The 23,596-nt window shown below is 40.4% G+C and overlaps 1 protein-coding gene across 6 annotated transcripts in view; it reads left to right on the forward strand.

The window, feature by feature from the left end:
- LOC111075963 (dynamin) overlaps positions 1–23,596 on the forward strand; it is an 89,338-nt gene that overhangs the window by 23,526 nt on the left and 42,216 nt on the right. For 5 of the 6 annotated variants that reach the window (XM_022369511.2, XM_022369512.2, XM_022369508.2 and 2 more), the window contains one exon: positions 23,188–23,199. The exons of the other annotated variant lie outside the window; for it this stretch is intronic. In XM_022369511.2, the coding sequence (XP_022225203.1) occupies positions 23,188–23,199 (12 nt within the window). The remainder of the gene's footprint in view (positions 1–23,187; positions 23,200–23,596) is intronic. 6 annotated transcript variants of the gene reach the window in all.

Genomic DNA, 23,596 nt, shown 5'->3' on the forward strand with positions numbered 1-23,596 from the left:
TGTGTTCAAATCTTTTTTCCGCCTAGCCAATTCTTGAGGTTTGTAAACAAAAAAAATCTAGTGATAGGGTGGGGGAGGGAGCAAATCGTAGCCTAATTCATGGATTTTCGCAATGGAAACGGCACATGTCTGCGCCCGTGCATTGTTCTGGTGGAAAAGATTTTGTTCTTTGCCAAATGCTCATTTATTTTTCAAATCTTCATTAAATCGATCCAATAAGTAGGCATAATATTGGCCATTGTCTGTTTCACCCTTTCTGAAGGTGGTCAATGTGGTTAATACCGCGAGCATTCCAAAAAACGTTCGCCATGACTTTATTGGCGGAAAAATACACTTTAGCCTTCTTTTGCCTAGAATCACTCTTAGGAACCAACTGTTTTGACTACTTTGGTCTCTGGTGTGTTGTGGTGGAGACACGTCTCATCCACGCTTACGAAACGGCGAAAAAACTCGACTTTATTGTGGTCAAACAACGCCAAGCACTCTTTCAAAATTATCACGAATGATTTTTTGTCGGTTGTGAGCAAACGCAGCAGCCATATTGCGGACAGCTTTTTCATACCCAAGTGATCATTAAAAATTTAAATCACTTAGCTATGTGGTTTCCTATGGCTTACAGAATATCTTTCAATTTCTTGCATATCGTTCGGCATCGTTTTTGCTTTTGACCGCAAAACGAAATACAGTAAACTCGAAGAGTTAAGGGGTATAAGGAATGTACCGAAAAGAAACTGCACATCTTATTTTTCGTATAACTTCCCGTACTCAAAAAAGAGTTAAGGGGTATATTGTATTTTTGGTAAAAGTGGATGTGTGCAAAGCAGAGAAGGAAACGTTTCCGACCCCATAAAGTATATATATTCTTGATCAGCATCAATAGCCGAGTCGATATAGCTATGTCCGTCTGTCCGTTCGTCCGTCCGTCTGTCCGTCTCGATGAGCGCCTGGATCTCAGAGACTATAAGAGCTAGAGAAACCAAAGAAACATGTCCAGACACATGTGATATCACACTGCTACACGTGTATTTCAAAATTTCGCCCCGCCCCCTTCCGCCCCCACAAAGGGTGAAAATCTGTGGGAGGCACATTTTTTACGATAAAACTAAAAACGCAGTATCGTTGAGAATGATCATATCTACCAGATTGCCGAATCTGAATCAGATCGGATTTTCGTTGAAAAATTAAAGAAATGTTCAGCCTCTTATTTTTAATCGGATTTTGTGCTTAGCCCCACTCATCAGGTTCTGCAAACACTCTTTGGTAACGATGCGGGTTGCACGCATCCCGTTTTTTTTTCATATCTTCCATATTTTTGGAGAGACTACCATTCTTCTTTAAATTGCGCTTGACAATGGCCCAATATCGCTCAATTGGCCGAAGATCTGGGCAATTTGGTGGGTTCTCCTCTTTTGTTACAAAGTTGGTCTCTTTTGAGTCAAGCAACGCCAGAGTTGAACGGGCATAGTGCGCTGACGCTAGATCTGTCCAAAATATTCTCGACACATTGCGTTTTTGATAAAAAGGTATCAGGCGTTTTTTAAGCACTCCGTCATATAAACATCAGCGTTTATTGTCCCTTTTGTGAAAAAAGAGCTTGTGCAAATGGCCTGCCATATCAGCACTTTCTCGCCAAATTTATCAACTTGAATTTTTGACACCGAGTCGTCAACAGTCCCACCTTTCGCTTTTGTATAAAATTGAGGTCCGGGTAACGTTTTTGTGTCCATTTTGACATATGTTTCGTCGTCCATAACAATGCATTCCACTGCATCAGTGAGCAAGCGATCATAGAGCTTTCGCACTCTCGTTTTGCCGACTTCTACTTGTCGCAGACTCTTTTTCGGAACTTTGGGTTTTTTGTATGTCTTTAAGTTATGCCGTTGCTTTATTCTTTGTACCATACTCATACTAGTTCGGGCTTTTTTTTTGCCAATTCGCGAACGGACATCGTTCGTGGATTAAGGCCAATACTTTGCTATCAACATTTTCATCACTAGCACCTCTTTTCTTTCAGTTTTTGGCAAGTCTTTTAAAGAATATGTCTCTCCAAACGTTATTATAATGTTTTTTACACTATGAGCACTGACTTTGTAGCGTTAAGCCAATTGTCTGTACGACACACCTTTTTCAGTGCAGTAATTGTGCACAATTTTTTTGCGAACTTGTTCTTCAATTCGGGGCATTGTTGAAACTGAAGGGCGAATAGTGAAAGGAGAACATGTAAATTCATCGAGCTTTCTAACGCATCGCTTGGCATGATCGAAAGCTCGCACTGCGAGAAATTGACGATTGAAAGTGTGCAGTTTCTTTTCGGCACATTCCTTATTAGATTTGTGGTAAAAGTAGATGTGTATTACGCTGAGAAGGAAACGTTTCCGACCCCATAAAGTATATATAATCTTGATCAGCATCAATAGCCGAGTCGATATAGCCATGTCTGTCTGTCTGTCCGTCTTGTTGAGCGCCTGGATCTCAGAGACTATAAGAGTTAGGGCAACCAAAGTTGGTTTCCAGAGTCATGTGATATCACACTGCTACAAGTGTATTTCAAAATTTCTCCCCGCCCCATTCCGCCCCACAAAGGACGAAAATCTTTGGCAAGCCCAATTTTAAAGATACAATAAAACTAAACGCAGTATCGTAGAGAATGACCATATCTACCAGATTGCTAAATCTGAATCAGATCGGATCATTATTATAGCCAGAATAAAGATTTTCATTCAGCACGAGACCACGCTACTCACCACGACCACACTGCCTGTGCAATGCGTGACCTTTGCGGAGAAGATGTAAAATTTACATTCTAGATGTATAATCTACATTGTAAAATATTTTAAAATTGTACTTAAATCCAAAATTCATCATAAGCTCACAAATTTATATACAGACTGAAACCGACTTTTTCTGATATATGTATGTATGTATATGGGAATGTAAATGTTTTTTTTTAAGAATTATGGTTTTTTTCTTTGGCAGAATTTTTTTTGAAGAATCTTTGAAGTCTTATTTTTTTTAAGCTTTTTTTTTTTAGAGGTAGCGCTTCTTTTTTTTTTTTACATAACTCTAGTATCTTACGTCTGGTTTTAAAAAGGTTTGCCATTTTTTAAGATATTAAAAACAGCTATAAGTTAAGGCCAACCACTTTACGATTTCTGCTTACCGCCTGGGAAATAAAGAGCATTGAAATGCAAAAATGATGATTTTTGTGCGGTTTTTTTTTTGTACAAAATTTTGACTTTAAAAACTCAGGAAAAGTTGAGAAAATATATATAGTGTGTCCTCTATTTTTTTTGTGTATAGGTTCATTAATTAGGCGTCGTTAAAAGTATTGCTCATTAAAATCTATGCAGAAACTTTGGAGCTAAAACCAAACCTAATAAATGAACAACTCACTTGGTCCTGCTACAGGGCCGTTGTGATGCCGCATGGGTGTGTACCCCTTCTCCCCTACACCGTGGTGAGCCATCGTCTGTCGGCAATTAGCTCGAAGGCTTCCTGCGTTAGTAGCCTACACGTAGCCAAAGGCATCGCTACCTGCTTCTTCTCCGGTAGGAGAGGTGTGGTAGTACATTGCCTGACTAGTTCGCCGGCAGCATCATTCCCGTGTCCGGGGACCCATATTAGGGAGAGATCTTAATGCTCTGCGGTCTCATTAAGAGACCTGCGGCATATGTTGACAGTCATTGAGTTCGACGATATTGAGCCAAGTGTTCTAAGAGCTGCTTGGCTGTCTGAGAAGACGCACACTGAGTGTCTGTCTAAAGAAAGTTTGGAGACGATAGAAATATCCTCGTTTATTGCTTCAATGCTTCAGTGATCCGGGAGTCTGAAACAATGACTAATGTTGAGCTCGTTACAGTAGACGCCACCACCAACACGGCCGTCTATTTTTGAGCCATCAGTGTATATGTGGATCGCATTAGCGGGTCCCGGCGTCGAAAGGTGATCACTCACAGTTATCTGTCCCCTCCGATAGTTGCGGGAGTCTCGTCAAGTTTCCCGAGTGTGGATGCTTTCCTGAGTTTGGATTCTCTCATATGAGAGAGGAAAGAGTTGCATCCTTTTCCCCCATGAGTTCTACAGGGAGAAGGTACAACATGGTATCAAGGGGCTTCGCTTGGGCTTGTGCGTAGTCCGCCCTTTATGCATAGCTCTGAGTTTGCTAAGACAAGTTTTCTTGTCCAGTGCTGGCCACTATACAACCACTTAGTACATTAGGATTGGTCGTATGATGCCGGTATATAGCCACCGGACTATATACGGTGTCATTCCCCATTTAAGTCCGATGGTTTTTCTGCAGGTATAGAGGGCCACAGGGGCCTTCTTCTATTCCCTATCCTCTATGCTCAGTTTCAAATCGAGTCCTATCGAGGATTATTGCTAAAAACCAGCGCTTCCCCACAGAGTTTTGGGGGAATCAGTGTCGGAATTTTGTGCTTCCTGGTAAAGAGTACTAGTTGCGTTTTAGACGGATTAACACCTAGCCCGCATTTGTCTGCCCATTGGGACAGTTTCATGAGAGTGCTTGTCATGCACTCGCATAGCGTCTGTGGAAATTCCCAGAGAATGCGATGGCAATATCATCAGCGTACGCCACCACGTGACATCCACCCGCCTCCATCTCTCGCAGCAGTTCATTTACTGCTACGTTCCATAGGAGGGGCGAGAGGGACCGTTAAGGGACCGTCTCGGTGGATCTTCCTTTCCGATAGGCGTGCTGAGAATCAGAGATTAAATTGGGCGAAATACTCGCCCTGAGATGCAGCCCCAAAAGCCGTTCCATCGTTTTTAAAAGAAAGGACGAAAGACTTATTGGTCTGAAATCTTTGGGGGCAGTGTACGAGGGTTTACCTGCTTTGGGTATAAAAACGACTTTGGTCTGAAGCCATGGGATTTGTCCGTGAGAGAAGACTCCCTCGTAAATCTATTTGAGCCAATTTATGGCGCTTTGTCCGGCGTGAATCAGTTGGGCTGGGATGATGCCATCTGTTCCCGCAGACTTGTATGGCTTAAAGCTTTTAATTGCCCAGGATATGTTCTCCTGACTCAGCAGGTTTATAATGGATCTTGAGGTAACATAAGGAGGTGCGCTCTAGTTTGGTCTGTTTACAGCGCAGCCTGGGAAGTGTGTGTTGAGGAGAAGGTTAAGCGATTCATTGCTGGACGTCGTCCATGACTGATCGGCTTTCTTCAGGTAGCCCAAGGTTGGGGTCGACTTCGATAGTACTTTGCGTAAGCGTGAAGCTTCGGAGTTACTTTCGAGACTCAGGGAGACTCGGCATCGCTCTCGGTGACCAAGACCCCTGGCTAGGTCGCTTGCATCCGACTCGTAGCGGTCCAAGATGTCGTCCGACATCTCAGACGCTACGTCCGACGCCGCGGTTGGACTTTCCGCTTTCGCGACCTCTGGCTGCACGAGATCTAGCTGGATCTCTGCTTGCATGCAATTAGAGTCGGATTTGTAGGGGGCTATGGTCACCTTCCGGTAGCCATAGTCCACTACTCCGTCCGACTTCTTCAGGAGTAGGAGAGACTTCTCATTGAGGACGAGGATTATCTGGCGCCTCTGTCCAGTAACCTCATCCACCTTGGCCACCTTCCAATCGGCTGTAGGAAAGTGGGTGTTGTAGACCTGCAGAACCATCAGGATCTTCTCCGGCTCTGCAGGCTTCACCGAGACCTACGCTCTGGCCCTCGGTCTGCTGGGGATGTCTTCCCATTTGACGGCCTCCAGTTTGGCCCCTGGGTAGACCTTGAGCGCCGCCACTGCCTTCGTGTAGAGGGCCGCCGAGCGAGCATCTTGGCGGGCGATGGCTTTCACCATGCCTTGATGCCACCCGGCGTCCTCACATTTAGGCGGTGGCCCGCCATTCTCCGCAAGCTCCTCCAGAAATCTGTCCTAGAGGGAGGGACATTAACGTCCTTGGCGCCCCTATCCAGGACGCCAATTAGGGTCTTAGGGTCAAACGATCTGTTCGCAGGATGGTTTTTCGCCCGCTTTGCTGGCTGGGCGTGGCCTGGCTGTTGAGCGGGATCATCCGCTGAGCGCTGTCGCTTGGCCGGGGCCTTGGCTTCGCCCTTTCCAGCTTTGGCTGCCTGGAAATTCGGGATAATTGAGCTGGCCCAAAGCGTCTGCTCTTTCCCCTTTACCGACGACCTGAAGTCAGGACCGTCGTTCGACAAGATGAAAGCAGCGCGCCTCCTGTCTTGGTAGGACGGCTTCTTTCCCTGTGGTGCAGTACCTTCCCCTCTCGAGGTTGACGGGGGTTCCCCGGTCACAAGGCGCTTTCCAGCCGCGATTACGCTCAGCTTGGCAGCCACCCCGATAACCGGATTGCCTCCGGTGCCCCCCGACGTGGATGGGCCCGATTGGCCCTCCTCGCATCGGTAGCTGCTAGAAGACGGCGGAACGACTGAGTCTCCTTTTTCGTCTTCTTAGGACCTGGTTTCCCAGGCGTTGATGTAGAGGGATTGGCTTGTCCGTCCGTTACTTTAGGAGGAGTACCGAGCTCCTTTGTTGTTTTGATATTTTGTTTAGGCATATAGTTCCCACGAGTAGGCGGGAAGGGGATAGTCACCCGAGGTCCAGTTATGGCGAGACGGCCCTTCATCTGTCAGTCCCCCTGTATCACCCAAATGGCTGACGGCCAATTGGGAACAAAGCAAACGAAAAAGGGTTGTACATTTGGTACCTGATCGCGTTCCTTTGGTATGAAATGTTGTTGAAAGTTACTTTTTTCGTTATACCCAATCTGAGGTCTGATGTTTCTTTTATATTCTCACAACTGCAGGTCTACACAAATAAGATCTTGTCGCGTCTACCTAATCATATTTCAATAAAACCAAAGTGGAAATACCTGAGATATGGGATTTCATTCCTTAACCCATACAACAATCAGTCATTTTTAGTCTTTTTAATCAATTCTAAGGATATACAAACTTTTTTATTTGGTGTTATGTTGCTACAAGTTTTTAAACATAAGTGATACATTTTGCTAATACTTGTTAACATTTTTTAAAATAATTTTAGTTTTCTGGCTGTCTTCCTTTTGTATTCGAACCAGATTCTCTTATGAGATTCCACACATAGTCGCCCATCATGTTCTCATTCCAAACACCTTGATAACGTTGTTCTATAGATTTAAATTGTTGATAAAATCTCTCTCCGTGTTCATCGCTAACTTCGCCTAGGTTTGTCGGAAAAAAGTCCAAGTGGGAGTGCAGGAAATGGACTTTTAGTGACATATTTCCCGAGTCCCGATTTTTTAATAATTCTTAATTAGCTCTAGGAATGAGTGCCATTCTGCTTTTTCTTAGTTAAATGTTTGAAAATCCATCATCTTTCAGTAGCTTTTTTTATTTGTGGACCATCAAATACTCCCTCTTTCACTTTTGCCAGCGTTAAAGCAGCTTTTAGGTAACGCATTGATTCGCCTTCCCTATCCAGTGCTTTAACAAAATTTTCATTAGTCCCAGCTTACCTGATGTTGTAATTTTCCAAAGTATGTTCCTCCCGTTTTGGCCAGAGGTTTCTTAAGTAATGCTCAGTTATATTATCCCATAGGCACAGGAAGCAGCAGTGTTTTGTGTAACCACCTTGCAATCCCGTTAAAATTGCTACGACTTTTAAGTCGCACGCGACGTTCCATTGTTGCTCTATATATTTTATATTTTCAATCAATTTAGCCATTGTTTGATATGTTTCCTTCATATTAACAGCATGGGCGATGGGAACAGACAGCTTTTGGTTTCCATTGTGTACCAAAAAAGCCTTTAAACTTTCCTTGCTGCTGTCAACAAATAACCTCCAATTTTTTGGGTCGTAAGCTTCAGTTCCTTAAATAAACCAAAAATTTCGTGGCAAATGCACATATCATCCTTCGTCGTATAAAATTGTGCGTGAGCCAAATGACGCGTCCGGAAATGGGTTATGTTGACGTTTTCCTTTAAAAAGCTGGAATCCAGTAAAAAAGATACCTTCCCTTTTTTGCGTTTTAGGGACGGTATTTCTTCTGAAAGACGAGCAGGAAGGGTAAAGCCGAAACCAGATTGTTTCGGGTAAACTATTTTCATGTGTTTCCCAATTACAGTTTTCTTTACATAAAAGAAACATTCGGGACCGTGAATACCTCTTTTTTTCCACAGCATTGGACTAACAAATTTTAATTGTTTTCTAAAAAAAAATTGTAAGAAAAAAAATATTGTTTAGTATTTTTGGTAAAGTTAATAGTTACTTACTTTTCGTCGTAATCATATGCTGTTAAATTCAATCTACACATTTGACATATACAGCTTGGTGCCCACTCTTCAACAAAACTTTCGGGTTTGATTAAAAAATTTTCTTCATACTGTTTTTGGAAAGTTTTCCCGATTGCTTGGTTGCGGTTTGCTGGTGTTGACCTTGGATTCGTGTTCTCCGTAGTGTGCCGTGGCTTCGTATTCTTGGTAGGTCGTGGACGTAGATTCGTTGCGATTTGTTGGGGTTTCTGGTATCGGGGTTCGGCGTCTTGTACGTGGATGGTAGTAAGCACGGGTTCAGTGGGCATGGGGTGACGGTCTCGTAGCTGTAGCCGCGTGGCACCTAGGAAGTCCATGCCGACAATAACTTGTCCCAACATGTTTGGCAGGACCAAGAGGGAACAGGGATTTGAACCTCTCCTTGATCCAGCTTGATGTGCGCCAGTCAAACTTGTGAGATCTATCTGACCGAGCCATCGGCCAGGCGTATGCGGACGCATGCATCTTGCAGGTTGGTGTTTTTGTCTAATTGCCGGGCGAGGTTTGCGCTGATGAAGCTTCTGGATGCCCCGGTGTCGATTGTGGCTTCCGTTGCGTGTCCTCCTATGGTCACCATCGCACAGTGGTCGATTCTGTCAATCTGGCAGGCAATAATTAATAACTCAAAAAATAAATGAGTAACATTTTTAAAAATATTTTTGTATTTTGGAATATAAATACGCGGAGTATTTAAATACATTTTTATTATATGTTTTTTAACTTAAAAACTTTTAAAAATAAATTTAAAAAAAATAATAATTTTTTTGTATTTCAAAATATTATAAAATGTTTTTGTAAACACTTTATTACAAAAAAGGTATAGGTCAAAATTAAAATTTTTGCTCTGTTTTTTGAAGTATTTTTAATTTCTGCTGCACATTTCACTCAGAGGCAAAATTACTTAATTTTTTTTTATTCGCTAAGAATCATCATGGATCCAACTCGCCTTAGCTTTTTTTTCTTACTCAGTTTCCTTACGAAACATCGCAAAAAGCGTGCTTTTTGACACTGCCGTTTTCCCTATAAAATCAAATAAATTAACGTGTGGCACGTAGTTACAATTTGTTTCAACACAGAAGATTCAAAAAAGACTGGTTTCATAAAGGAAAAAAGATTGAAGGCGGAAGGGGCGGATGTCAAAAGATCTATTCCATGCAAGTGTCGGGTATGTTATTAATAGCTCACTAAAGGAAATGTTAAGTTCTACAACGATTTACCACTAATACATATAAGCACAGGACCAACACATATATTTTTTTTATTAAATTCTTACCAACTATTATCAAAATGGATGGCAATTTTAATACAAGTCGCAAAATATTAAGATTTATTTTGCTTTACCAAAAGCCATAAAAAGGCGGTAAAATGTACTTAGGTATGGACAGAAAAGTTTTCTGCGATTCAACCGCGTGGACTATCGATAGGAAAAATATATAAATATTGCAATAAATATCAGTGGGATGTTTACTTTCCAAAAAGTAAAAAAAAATTAATAAGACTCGACCTTTTAATTTTTCATTTATTGCCTGCCAGATTGGCAGAATCGACCACTGTGCATCGCCACTATCCGGCCGTTGCTTACGTGTAGAGAGTTATTTAGTCGCGGGTTGGAGGAGGCGTCGTTCCCGGCTGATCCCGTGTCAGTTGGGGACGCATGTCGTTTCCCGACGTGTTTTGGCGGCAGCAATTTACGGTCCGTGTGCCGCGTTTGCCACATTCCCAGCAGAATAGGATGGAGGGATTATGGCAGTCGTATGCCGCATGTCCCGCTTCACCACACCGGCGACAGGCTGCGCGTGGGTTGGTGATGGGGGTCGTGATCATGTGATGGGCTACGTCGGGATTCGCCGTACTGTTTGGATGAGCTGGTGGTCTCCCTGGTGTGTCTGTCGATTCCCAATGGGGACTCAGAAATGGCGTCTGGTGCGAGTCGCAATTCCTGTGGTCTGAAGCCGGACTTGCGTATCTTGTGAGTTCCGCGGGGGTGCGAAAGTGGTCGGGATGGTCCGGTCTTGGATGCTCTCGAACTCGGTAGCCAACATTGTGAGCTGCGCGAAGCATTGGAGTTCGTGTCGCCGTACATACATCTGGTATGCTGGCAGGGCGTTGTCGTAGATCCTGTTCAACTCCTTGGCGGCGTCGTACCCGGCGTGGTGCATGAGTAGCCGTATCTCGATGAGGTAATCCTTGAACAATTCTCCTCTCGCTTGCTTGCGGGCCCGGATTCGGTCTTCCAATTGTTCAAAATACCGTGGCGGCAAGAAGAAAGTCAAGAATTCTTGGCGGAAATAGGCCCATGAGCTGCCTTGTAGTTGGCTGGTGCGGTACCAGCGGCTGGCCCGATCGCTGAGAAGCTCTGTCATGGCCCGGGGCAGCTGATTCGTGTCCACCCCATATGAGAGCGCAAGTTCTTCGAGTAGTTCCCGAAATGCGAGTGGATCGTCCTGTCCGTCGAACCTGATTCCCCATTTTCGAATCTGTTCCGCGATGTGGGCGGTGGAAGAGTCCATGGCTGGCACGATCCTCTGTGTGGGCGAGCGACTGGTCTCCGTAACTGGAGGTCTGGGCAAATCGGCTGGCGTTACGATGCGTGGTGGGCCGACTGTTCCTTCATTGCCGAATCCGAATTCGTCGGCCAGGGCTTCCAGCTCATCCCGCCGGAGTTTGTAGATCCAGCCGGTGGTGACTCCTGGATTGGTATGGTGTCCCTCCGGGTAAAATTCGTCGGGTCGACCGGCTCCGTGGGCTTCCATGGTGTGTGTCTGCGGTTAGTAGCACTGACTTACGTTGTGTTTATGGTACTTCTGTACTGTAGCACTTTTGCTTGCGACCGGATTTTGCGTTTTTGTGCTTGACGGTTATTGATCCTTGCTGGCCTAGTCTCTTTCGGTGGCCGTGGGTCTTTACTCCACAAAGCTCCGTATTAAGGTGTTAGTCTCCTTAAAGTCACCAAGTCCCTGCTCGGGCGCCACTTGTGAGGTCCTATTTCAGGCTGAGGTATGCATCAGTCTGTCCTGGGTCCGCTACAAGAAAATTTGTAGATTGTAGGTGACTTCAGGTGTCGGGCTGGCTTAAAAATGCAGTAGGCAAGCAAGAAATGATGATGCGAGAGTTTTTGTCTGTTGGTTTCTTGGTTTATTCAGTATTATTCATTCATTTAATTCTTTTACGTTACTAGTCCGGCTTGTAGTGGTATGGTGCGCTGGTGGACTGCGTAGTGCAGTGTCTTGGGTGTGTGACTGAGGGACTGCGTAGTGCAGTGTCTTGGGTGTGTGACTGAGGGACTGCCTAGTGCAGTGTCTTGTGTTTGGGCTGATGGACTGCCTGTTTCTTGTGTTCGGGCTGATGGACTGCCTCCTCTTTCGGCCGATCTTGGCCCTTTTATGCAGCTGGCGATCGCACCTGAGACCCGGAAATAATTAATTCTTGCTGACTTAAGATTATTGGATAACAATAATTGTGGGGTGTGGTAACTAGGTCGAAGCTTGGTGCTTCGTTGACAATTGGTAGTGGGTCAGTGTGGTTTTGCTGAGACTGCATCGCGGAAGGTGTGGGCTGCAGTTGGGAATTGGGTTTCAAAGTGAGGTTTTGCGAAATTGATCTGGCGGAGGGTGCTAGCTGAATTTGGGCCGGTAGGTCGATAATTTTATGCTAGCTTGACTTGTAGGCCGTCGATTGCGAAATGTCCCAAGTGGTGGGGTGTTTTAAATTGTTGTGTGGACAAGAATGTGTAGAGTTGTTGATCGAGAGTTCTTAATTAATTGTGTGCGTTGCTTAAGACTATTTTATTTCCCGGAGGTGCTGACACACCGCTATTTTGTGGGGAACCGTGGCTAGAGCTCTGTGTATATCAGTTTGGTTATTGTCTCCCGCCAGCGTGGATGCGCTGAACCTCCGCCGTTTGTGACGAGACATGGCTGGAACCATGGTTCGTTACACCACATATGTAGCAAAATGAGTTTGCTTGGAAAGCACATGAAAATGATCGGCCAGAGGTATCCATGACAATTGATTTTGATTAATTTTAAGATGTTTTGGTAAACACACCATCTTATTCTGAAGTCAGAACTACACTAAGGAACAGACACTATAGTCACAGAGTTATATATCCATGACTATGATTAGGTAGACCCTACAAGATCTAATTTGTGTGGACCTGCACTTGAGAATACAAAGGAAACATTTGACCTGATCCTACCTCAGATAACGAAAAAAGTAACTGTGCAGTACAGAGATGGTGACGATTTGACCTTCACAAGTACTGTCAAGCATGCTATCCAAACACAACAGGAAGATCCGGTATACAGAAAGCCATATAAGTATACCCAAATATATGACGAAACAAACAAATCAAAGAAATGATCGAACAAGGAATAATTCGTAAATCGAAATCGCTTTACTGTTCCCCCATTTCAATGATCCCAAAGAAGATATTTGCTTCTGGAAAACAGAAGTACAGGTTAGTCGTACAATATAGAGGTCTCGACGAGATAACCATAAAGGATAAATTTCCAAGTCCAAGAATGGACGAAATCCTAGACAAGTTAGGAAAGTGCCAATATTTCACCACGATAGACTTGGCAAACGATAGACTTGCACATATAAAAAAAAAAAAAACAAACAGAGGACGTAGGATATATTTTTTTTCGCCTTTTTCTGAGTTTTTAAAGTCGAAACTTCGTAAAAAAATACCGCACATACTGCATAATTTTTGCATTTCAATGCACTTTATTTCCCAGACGGTAAGCTGAAATCACAAAGTGTTTGGGCTTAACTTCTAGCTGTTTCAAATATCTTTTCAAATAGCAAAGTTCTTTACTGGTCAGGGACTTTATCTTTTCTAAGCTTGACATTGATGATTCCTCTGGGCTTGTTGTCACTAAATTTAACTTTAAAGTTAAACGCAAAATATCTTCCTTCAAAATTCTCGTTCCTGACAAACATGTCAGTAGTGTGCTCGACCCCTCTTTCTGGCCTGAACATACTATCTGTAATGTGTTTACCAATCGTCCCTCTAGCCCTGAACGACGAGTGGGTGTCCTTCCAACTCCATCCCCGACTGCTCTAACTTCTGTCCGTCCAACGCCATCTCCGGCAGCTTTACCCTCGGGCTCAAAAAACTAATTTCTCCTCTTTCCCTTAAGATAACCTATCACAATGCTCGTGGCTTGGGCAGTAAGCTTAACAAGCTATATACTGACAGTGCATCTTTCGAGACTGATGTAATCGCTTTTTCCGAAACCTGGCTCAACTCCTCTCTTTATGACTCCGAGATTCTCATTGACAAATTTAACATATATAGGTATGATCGTCCATCTCGTGGTGGCGGAGTCCTGATTGCTGTTCGTTCGAACATAGCTCCTCAAATCGTTCACGTCGAAGGGCTTAATAACATTGAAATTATTGTTGATAAGATTTGCTGGCCCTCTTCTAATCTCTTTATATCCTGCTCCACTTCTCCACTTATATACTTCACGTTTCCCATCTTCAGTCTGTTTCGTCTGTTACCTAATATCTCATGGTCTCCTTCTGTGGACTCTAACCTGATGTTCCCATCTATTCAGCATCGCTTGGTCAGATCAATGCTATATCCAATAACTTGGGTAGACTTCTTGATCTCGTGTTTTCTTCCGACATATCGAATAAAATGGTCTGTAGAGGGTCTCCTCTATCTTTCCCAGAAGCTCCTTATCATCCCACACTTGAAATTTCCGTGCAGTTGCCCTCCTCAGATCCCATCAAAACTCCCGTTGAGCCACCGTCTATTTTTTGCTTCAGGAAAGCAGATTTTACGTGCCTGAATCTTGCACTTTCTCAGATTGATTGGTCATTTCTCGAAGACTTTCATGAAATTGAGCCGGCTACAAATTCATTTTATTGTTCCTTGTTTAATGTCTTTAATACCTATGTACCTTTAATTTCACCTTCGCGTCATGTTAGTGGCCCTATTTGGTTCACCCCGCGTTTGATAAACCTTCGGAATATTAAATCTCGCTTTTATAAAAGGTTCAAAAGAACTGGTTCGCAATCTGACTTCTCTAAGTACTCAATCGCTAAGAGTAAATTTCTTCTTTCTGTCCAAATGTAGACGTAGCTTTAAGCGTGATCCCAAGCAATTTTTTAGGTTTGTCAACTCGAAACGTAACTCTTCCCAATTTCCGTCATCTTTTCTTTTAACGGCAGCCAGGCTGATAATGATTGTGATGTTGCTAATCTTTTCGCTTCCATTTTTCAACTCTGCTACTCAGCTCCCTCTTATAACCATCCCTCTATTCTGGCTTCTTCTGACATACTTCGTCCCAATCAATCTTATCCTTTCCACATGAATAGTTCTAACTGTATCTATCCCCCCTCCATCGACTATAATGACCTCTTAATTAATTTAAAGTCATGTAAATTTTCTTTTTCTACCGATTTGACCCCAATATGCGTGCCCCTCCTTAAACTGTTTAACCTATCTCTCGAGCTCGGCGATTTTCCCACTGTCTGGAAAGAGTCATATATTATTCCCATTCATAAAAAGGGGTCTAAATCGGATGTTTCTAATTACCGTGGGATCTCCAATTTATCTGCCATTCCCAAGCTCTTCGAAAAAATAATTACTTCCCAGCTCCAACACTTTTGTTGTTCATTATTCTCTGAATCGCAGCATGGATTTGTAAAACGTCGGTCTATTTCATCTAACCTCCTGGAATTCTCCACTTTCGTGCATGAGGGTTTCGCTAAGCAGTCGCAAACTGACGTAGTCTATACTGACTTTAGTAAAGCCTTTGATTCAGTGAATCATAATCTGCTTATTCATAAATTATCTCTCCTAGGGTTTCCGCCTAAACTTCTTTTCTGGTTTAATGCATACCTTTGTAATCGATCTCAGCGTGTCTGTTTTAATAACTCTCTTTCTAAGCCTCTCTCTGTATCGTCGGGGGTACCTCAAGGTAGCCATCTTGGCCCTCTGTTGTTTAATTTGTTCATCAATGATCTTCCCCAAGTCTTAACTCATTCCTGAGTACTTATGTATGCGGACGATGTGAAGTTATGTTTCTCCTATAGCGACCCCATGTCCCCGTTATGTCTCCTCAACAACTGATGCTTAATAAAATTGCTTCCCCTTAACATTTCCAAATGTAACGTCATGACATTCCATCGCAGCAAGCCTTACCTATTTGACTATAATATCCATAACTGTTTCTTAAACCGCCTTTACAAAATTACTGACTTGGGAATTATCTTTGTACCTTATCTGTGTTATAACTCACACATATCCGCTATTTCGTATAAAGCCAGAGGCGTCCTGGGCTTTATAAAAAGATGTTCTAAGGAGTTCACCGACCCCTATACAACTAAACTTTTATATGTATCCCTTGTCCGCATTATCAAAAATATAAGGATATGATTGAGTATGTTCAAAAACAGTTTATCCTTTTTGCACTTCGTGGCCTTAATTGGGACCCCTCTAGACATCTTCCTTCTTATGAGAGTAGGATCCGGCTCCTCGATATTGAAACCCGTAGGATTTGCCATGGAGTGCTTTTTCTTCACAAACTTCTTGCTGGTGAGGTTGATTCCAGTGCCCTCAGTAGCCTTATTAGCATTTCTGTCCCTTCCCGCCCGACTAGGCATTACTTTCCGCTTCATCTTCAACTCTGTCTTTCTAATTACTCTGACCATGAATCTTTCCGTAGCCTTTGCCGTAACTACAATACTTTCTTCCATCTGTTTTCCTTCGACACTAGTTCTATTAAGGTAAAATCTTTGTTAACAAATAACTTAAATTAATTATCTTAACTTAATAGGCTATAGGTTATTTCCTGACCACAACTTGCTGTGAACCGGACCATAGCGGCTATTTTGCCAAAAAATTAGTCCTATTGGGTCAGGATAATATCCATAGTCTCATAATCCATGTTCTTGTCCTTTTCATATTACGTTACAATTTGTTAGTTTAACTGCTCATAGTTGAACCTTATTAAATAAATACAACCAGACGTAAGATACTAGAGTTATGTGAAAAAAAGATACGCTACCTCTGAAAAGAGCTTAAAAAATACCAGTTTTCAAAAAACTTAAAAAGTTCTCCCAAAAAAAAAAAAATAACATCAAACCATTTCTAAGCCCCAAATCCTTAAGAAAAAGTTGGTTTTGTTCCTTGAGGAAAAGTCGTGTCGAGTAGTGCTATTAAAAGCTTAAGTTTGAAGTTTGCTGCGCAGTTGTTTTTATACCCGTACTCAAAAAAGAGTTAAGGGGTATATTAGATTTGTGGTAAAAGTGGATGTGTGTAACGCAGAGAAGGAAACGTTTCCGACCTCATAAAGTATATATATTCTTGATCAGCATCAATAGCCGAGTCGATATAGCCATGTCTGTCTGTCCGTCTTGTTTGTCGGCTAAATCTCAGAGACTGTAAGAGCTAGGGCAACCAAATTTGGTTTCCAGACTCATGTGATATCACACTTCTGCAAGTGTATTTCAAAATTTCGCCCCGCCCCCGCAAAGGACGAAAATCTGTGGCAGGCATAATAAAAATACGATACAACTAAAAGCGCAGTATCGTAGAGAATGACCATATCTACCAGATTGCCGAATCTGAATCAGATCGGATCATAATTATAGCCAGAATGAAGAAATAAATTTTCAGTTGTTTCCTCCGCCTCCCCCTGCATGAGACACGCTACTCATTCTCTTTTTCGCTCGTACACTCTGCCGCGTTCAGTGCGCGAGCGCCCTCCAGCGGATGAGATGTAGAATCTAAATGGTACATATAGAACCTACATGTTAGATGTATAATATACATTGTAGATGTAGATAACAGATGTAGCAACAAAATGTAAAATGTAAAATTTATTAATTCTAAAATTATAAAAAATCATATGCTCAAAAATGTATATACTGACTGAGTACGGGTATAAGTAGAGTCGCGTCCCCAGAAGCGACTCACACGTTTCTTCTCGTTTTTTTTATAGATTTTACTAGATCTTTAATTTTAACATGGATAGCATTGGTCATCGTTATGTGATTCAATACATTCATTTTAAATGGTGTTAGTCCAACCAAAATTAAAGCCGAGCTGGATTCTACCTTAGGGGATTCTGCTACTTCATTTAGAAGAATAAAATATTAAGTGGCAGCGTTTAAGCGTCGCGCAGTGGCTCGTTTTCCGAAAACTCGTTGCAAAAGTTGGATATCGCGTTGTTGAATTTGGGAAAACTTGTGTTACACTTCAATTAGGAATTGATCAAGCTATTCAAAACCAGTATTTTATAATTTACAAAATTTTTTAAAGATTTTTAATCGTTCAAAGTTTTTGAAAAAATGAAGAAAACCGTGCTTAAAAGGCAAGGTTAATGCATTTTTCTTAAAAAGTACTCAAGCTAGGAGAAAAATTTGTTTTCCCTAATTTAAGGAACAAATCTAAAATATGAATTTAGACAAAAAAGGAAATTTTTTTTTGCGATTTTTTTTTCATTTTTTTCACTATTTTCCATTTTTAGAGGAATATAAAAAAGGCCATATTTGGACTGCACGAAAAAATAGTGGTGATATTCAGCAAACAAACCTAAGAAATAACCATTAGCACAATTGCACCTTTTAGGAGATATTAGTTGTATTCCAATTTAACCCATGCTAACTAAACGGCCCTACGTAGTCGGCCATTAGAAACCGCAGCAGAGATGTTGCTCAATATATTCTTTGTTTCAAATTCTTACTAGCTTACAATTAACAAACACATTCATATGGTATAAATGCGTAAATTTTAGATTATCCAAGCCACGCCCCCTTGCTAAATACATATATGTATGCTTATTAGGCTGGGCCAAAATTTGACCAAAAAATTTTTTTTGGCCCAGCCTAATGCCTAATGCTGGAAAAGCTTTTCTTTCGCATGGCTTTTCTTTAATGATTCAAAAACCTAAAAAAATCGATTGTTCAATATTTTTACTTGACGTTTTTTGGACGTTAATTTTTCGTGCTATCAGCTCAGAAACTGCAAAATAAATAATTAAAATTTTTTTTTTTAATTTTACTAGTAGAACTTAATTAAAAACTAAGATTTGTTGTACAAAAATATATATGCATGTTGTTAAATTTAATTTTTAATTTTTATACCCGTACTCAAAAAAGAGTAAAGGGGTATATAAGATTTGTGGTAAAAAGTGGATGTGTGTAACGCAGAGAAGCAAACAAATTTAAATGTAAAATTTTTTTTTTAGTTCTAAAATTTTAAAAAGTCATCTGCTCAATATACTGACTGAGTATGGGTATAAGTAGAGTCGCGTCCCCAGAAGCGACTTGTTCCTTCTCGTTTATCATGGTTTTAGGGTAAAAAAACGAAATTTCTAGTTTGACCGTTAATTACGCCCCTTCCAGTGGCACGCCAACTTAAATTTTAAAAAATTATTTTAAGTATTGCAAATATATGTATTAAATTTCAGACTTATACCTAGCCGGGTTCAAAAGTTATTAATTTTGCAACGTGTTTTGAGAAAACGAGCCATTGTGCGTCGTTCGAGCCGCGAAGATAAACATCGTAATGGGCAACCAATTGAGGTGACAACAACAGATTTCTGAATGTGTAGGCATTTCAACTAATTATGTACAAGCCGAATTTTTGCTCCGATTTATATTTGTGGAAACTTCCTCTGTTTATTTTCTATGTCCAAACTTGAAAAAATGTCCCGGTGGAAAGAGATTTGTCAATAAGGAAGAGGTGGAGTCCGAGCTTCAGAGTTCTTACTGAAAAAGTGTATTAAAGCTATTGAACTTCGCTGAAAAAAAAAAGAAACGAGGGTGAACATTGTGAGTCGCTGCTGTTGCCGCGACACTACTTTTATACCAGTGCATGATGCAACTTTTCGTTTCGCACTCTTCGTTGCTATTTCTTCCGCTGAATAAATAAATACAACAAAATAATTAAAAACAAATTGTAATATTCTAATTCAGAAGTTGTACAAAAGAAAATAACAATTATAATTATAATTAATTATAATAAAAATTCTGTTATGTAAGTATGTACATATTTGACATAAAAAATGTTAAAGTAATATTTTTATTAAATACATTTAAAATAGTAGCAAGCACATTTTTTATAACCGTACTCAACAAGAGTTAAGGGGAATATTGTATTTGTGGTAAAAGTGGATGTGTGCAACGCAGAGAAGGAAAAGTTTCCGACCCCATAAAGTATGTATATTCTTGATCAGCATCAATAGCCGAGTCGACATAGCCTTGTCCGTCTCTCCGTCCGTCCATCTGTCCGTCTGTCTGTCTTGATGAGCGCTTAGATCTCAGAGACTATAAGAGCTAGAGCAACCAAATTTTGTTTCCAGACTCATGTGATACCACACTGCTACAAGTGTATTTCAAAATTTCACAAAAAATGAGAATCTGTGGCAGCCACAATTTTAACGATACGATGAAACTAAAAACACAGTATGAAGCTGATAAGCCTGAGAGGCCTGAGAGACCGAGTCTCTTGGCTAGCTCTGTGACAGTATAGTTGAGCCAAAATGTGTCAAGCTCTCTGTCGTTTGTGTGATGCCAATTTCAAACGAAATATTCTGCTCTTCAGTTTCGATGCATGACGTGCGGTAGAGAACGACATGGAATTTTTTTATGAGGCATACGATAAGTGGTTTCAAAGATATTCGTTCTCTCTATCTCGCTGTTAAATTTCGGTTAAATTTCATGTTCTTTGACACGCAGCCTTTGTTTTCACAGGGTCTTGACGCCTTAATTCTTCATGCCTTTCCCATATGGAAGTAATCATTTATGTTCCTATTTATACATAAGAAATGTAGAAAGTCTGATGCAAAGAAATGATTGAGAAAACTAACTCCGCACTTGCCACATTTTTGTAAAACAATTATACCTCCCTATCAGCATGGAATTATCAAGAAGATAAATTATCTTAAATTTAGTAAAGCTTATCGCCTTTATCCTAAAAAGCTTGGAAGGAGACCGACATTTGTCATTTACAATGATTTCAATAAACATTCGGCACTTCCTAATGGCACAAAAACTTGCCAATCCCCCAATAAGAAATTCGTGAACATGTATACATTCTTAATCAACACTAATAGTCGAGTATATATATAGCCACGTCTGTCTGTCCGTCCGTCTGTATGAGCGCCTAAATCTCAGAGAGTATAATCAAAGTTAAATTAGAGTGTGATATCAAACTGAATCAAGTGTGTTTAAAAAATTTTCCACGTCTCCCCACGCCCACTCAAAGAGCTACGAGAAAACAGCAAGAATAGTTAAGAATGAACTTACTACTAGATTGAGGAGCCGAAAAAAAGGGAAAAAATGAATCCAATCCAATATACATTCGCACGCATATTTTAACGGAAACTGTGTATGTTTAATATTTATTGTATTCGCATTCAAAATTTCAAATATATATTTAGATTTTATGTTCGTATAGATTTGTCTGTACGCGTTGTTATTCAATCCTAGTACTCAGATCCAAAAACTGTTTACTAGCAAACAAATGTCATATATTCTTCTAGCGGCCAGTGGTGTGACCAGAGGTGTGCACTGCATTCCGTACGGTTGCACTGCTCAGACAGCTGCTTGGTTTTGTTTAAAGTTAATAAAATGCACTTCTTCGGCTGGGGTCGCTCTTCCCCAGGCATATCCTGGGCTACCCAATATTTTATTGGCAAGGAAATGTGTCTGACTTTCAGCAGCAGCAGAGGGCTACGCCTCCCGTACGGACCACCGTAAAGACAACATGTTTTGCAAACACTATTTGTTTTATATTCATGAAAATTAATAAAAATAATAAATTATAATATCCATATAATTGTCATTCATATAATACTGCATTAATTATTATAATTATTCTATTTGTCTTCATTATTAAAATATTTCATTTGGTTTTTTGTTCTCATTTTGCAATGTTTACGCTCGTGTTTGCTAGCAGAAGATTTAAAATGTATATTAGGCTGGGCTAAAATTTGACCAAAAAATTTTGTTTTTGTATTTTCAACGGGACACCCCCCAATTCTGTTCTTTGTTGTTTAATAAAATTATACAATTTTGTTTCAAATTTTTATTTTAATGTTTGGGGGTTGCTACCATGAAAAGAAAGTAAAAATTTTTGGGCAAATATACATTACAAAAAATTTAATTCGTCGTATTTTTCAAATAATATTGAAACTTAGAAACTAGTTCATATTGATAATAAGGTGCTTTTTTTTTTAGTTACTGTTAAAAAATTAACGATTGGTTAAATTAAGAATTTTGATTTATTTAGTTAACTAGTTCGCAAAAACTTGTGCAGTTTTTTTTTACTGCCAATAACTGATTAATGACGATATGAATGGTATCAATATATATACAATAGATTTCAGCAACTATCCAACTCTTTTAGCAAACATTTTTTTTAATTGTCTTGATTAAATTTTTCAGTAAAATTCGGTAGCAACCTCTAAAAAATTAAAAAAATATAAATAAAAACATGTAAATTATTATTAAATCCAAGGTAACGATTGTCACGTTTGAATATCGAAAACAAAAATTTTTTTGCCCAGCCTAATGTATATCTTTTTCGAGGGATTAGCAACATACCGACGAATACCAGCAAATACCATCAGATACTTTTCTATTATCTACCGACCTTTTTTTGTTTTTGTTGAACTGAGTACAGAGCCTAGAAAACAGTTTTTGACCGAAACATTTTTTTATCGGTTTCATACGAATATCAACCCCGATTCTGTTCGGGAGGTGTCTGTTTCCATCTGAGTACTAGGCTTTAAGAGTTATGAACGTCTCACATTGATTGTTACGTTACACAAACTCGGAAGTATGTTTTCAAGTTGCGCAACATTTTTGAAAAAGTCTGCTCTTCTGCTTGACTATTTTTCACTGTGAGGACCTATGTCAGGCTGGGATGCATAGTCTGTCCAGGGTCCTGAATTACAAGATATATCTAATTCACGAGGACTTTATTGGGAAAACGGGGACTTTGCCAGCAACTGAAATAGAATTGTTAGCGAAATCACAACACTTTTTGGTTCTTTGGATTTTAATGGGTTTCTTTATTCTTTCGTGTTATTATGCTACTCGGTTAGGTTGACTGATTGACCGCGACGTGTATGGTAGTTCTTGACTCCTGATGGACTGCCGATCGACTGCCTTGCGCGTTTGTTAATTGCCTGACTGCTATGGCTGATGGACTGCCGATCGACTGCCAGGCAGTGCCTTTTATGGATCGGCCGGGCATCGATTTTCCCACTAATTTCTTCCACATATCTTATTTCGGAATTTTGGCAGGTTCTTACATAAATCTATATTGCCGAGTGGATTGCCCGGTAATAGAGGGTTACCTAACGCAATCGCCTCCCAACAAGTGTCCAATGTCCCAGGTAAGGTGATCGGTGTGCACCGGTACCGTGGGAAAGGAATTTTTTTGGAACTTCGTGAATGTATCTTTGGGAATATTTATTTATCTAATATTATTTTAGGTACTTATTGCGTAAGCCGCCTTGTGCCGGTCTCCTGTATTTTGGCATGTGCTGAGTTTTCGATTTTGCTGGGTGTTGATCTCGTCATTTGAGAGCTTTGGTTACTTGGTTTTGCTATGGTTTCGAAATTATCAATCGTTATCGTGTTGGTCATTGTGTTTTTTGATACAGGGGGAGAAGTATAGCAAAAAAAAACTATCAAGACCGATCGAATGTATATACAAAAAAAATATATATTATATACCTCAGTTACACATAAATATATGTTTTCTTACATTATTTGCGTAAACAATACAATTCTTGCAAAGTTAAGTTTAGTTTTAAATAGAAAGAAAAATTAATGGTGTATACTTGTTTCTTATATGTATATCTTGGTGTTCGCTATTACGCTTATCAATGATCGACGAAAAATGTTACATGATGCTTGTGTCTAATCTTCAAACAGGAAGGACAAGAGGTTTGTTAACTATCATTAATGGTATTTAATTTTCATGTCCATATTTAAAATCTATTATAAAAATGGATTCCTTATAATACAAAAATTTAGTTTATATTCATTGACCAATGAAGTAGCTTTTTATGCCCGGTACTCAAAGAGTATATCAGTATTTTAAATTCATGTAAATGTTTGTAGAAACAGAAGAAAGAGCTTCCGACCACAAAAAATATTTTTTTAATATATGTGTACATATATGTGTATACACGTATGTATGTACACATATGCATACATAAATATATACAATACACCAAGCCCTTGCTTAACATGGGGGTTGCGTTCCTAGAAAAACTCATTTTAAGCGAGAAATGGATTCAATAAAAAAAGGAAGTTACGTCCCTAGAATTCAAAATAGGCA

The sequence above is a fragment of the Drosophila obscura genome, unplaced genomic scaffold, assembly GCF_018151105.1.
Source record: "Drosophila obscura isolate BZ-5 IFL unplaced genomic scaffold, ASM1815110v1 contig_58, whole genome shotgun sequence".
Classification (NCBI taxonomy): Eukaryota; Metazoa; Arthropoda; class Insecta; order Diptera; family Drosophilidae; genus Drosophila; species Drosophila obscura.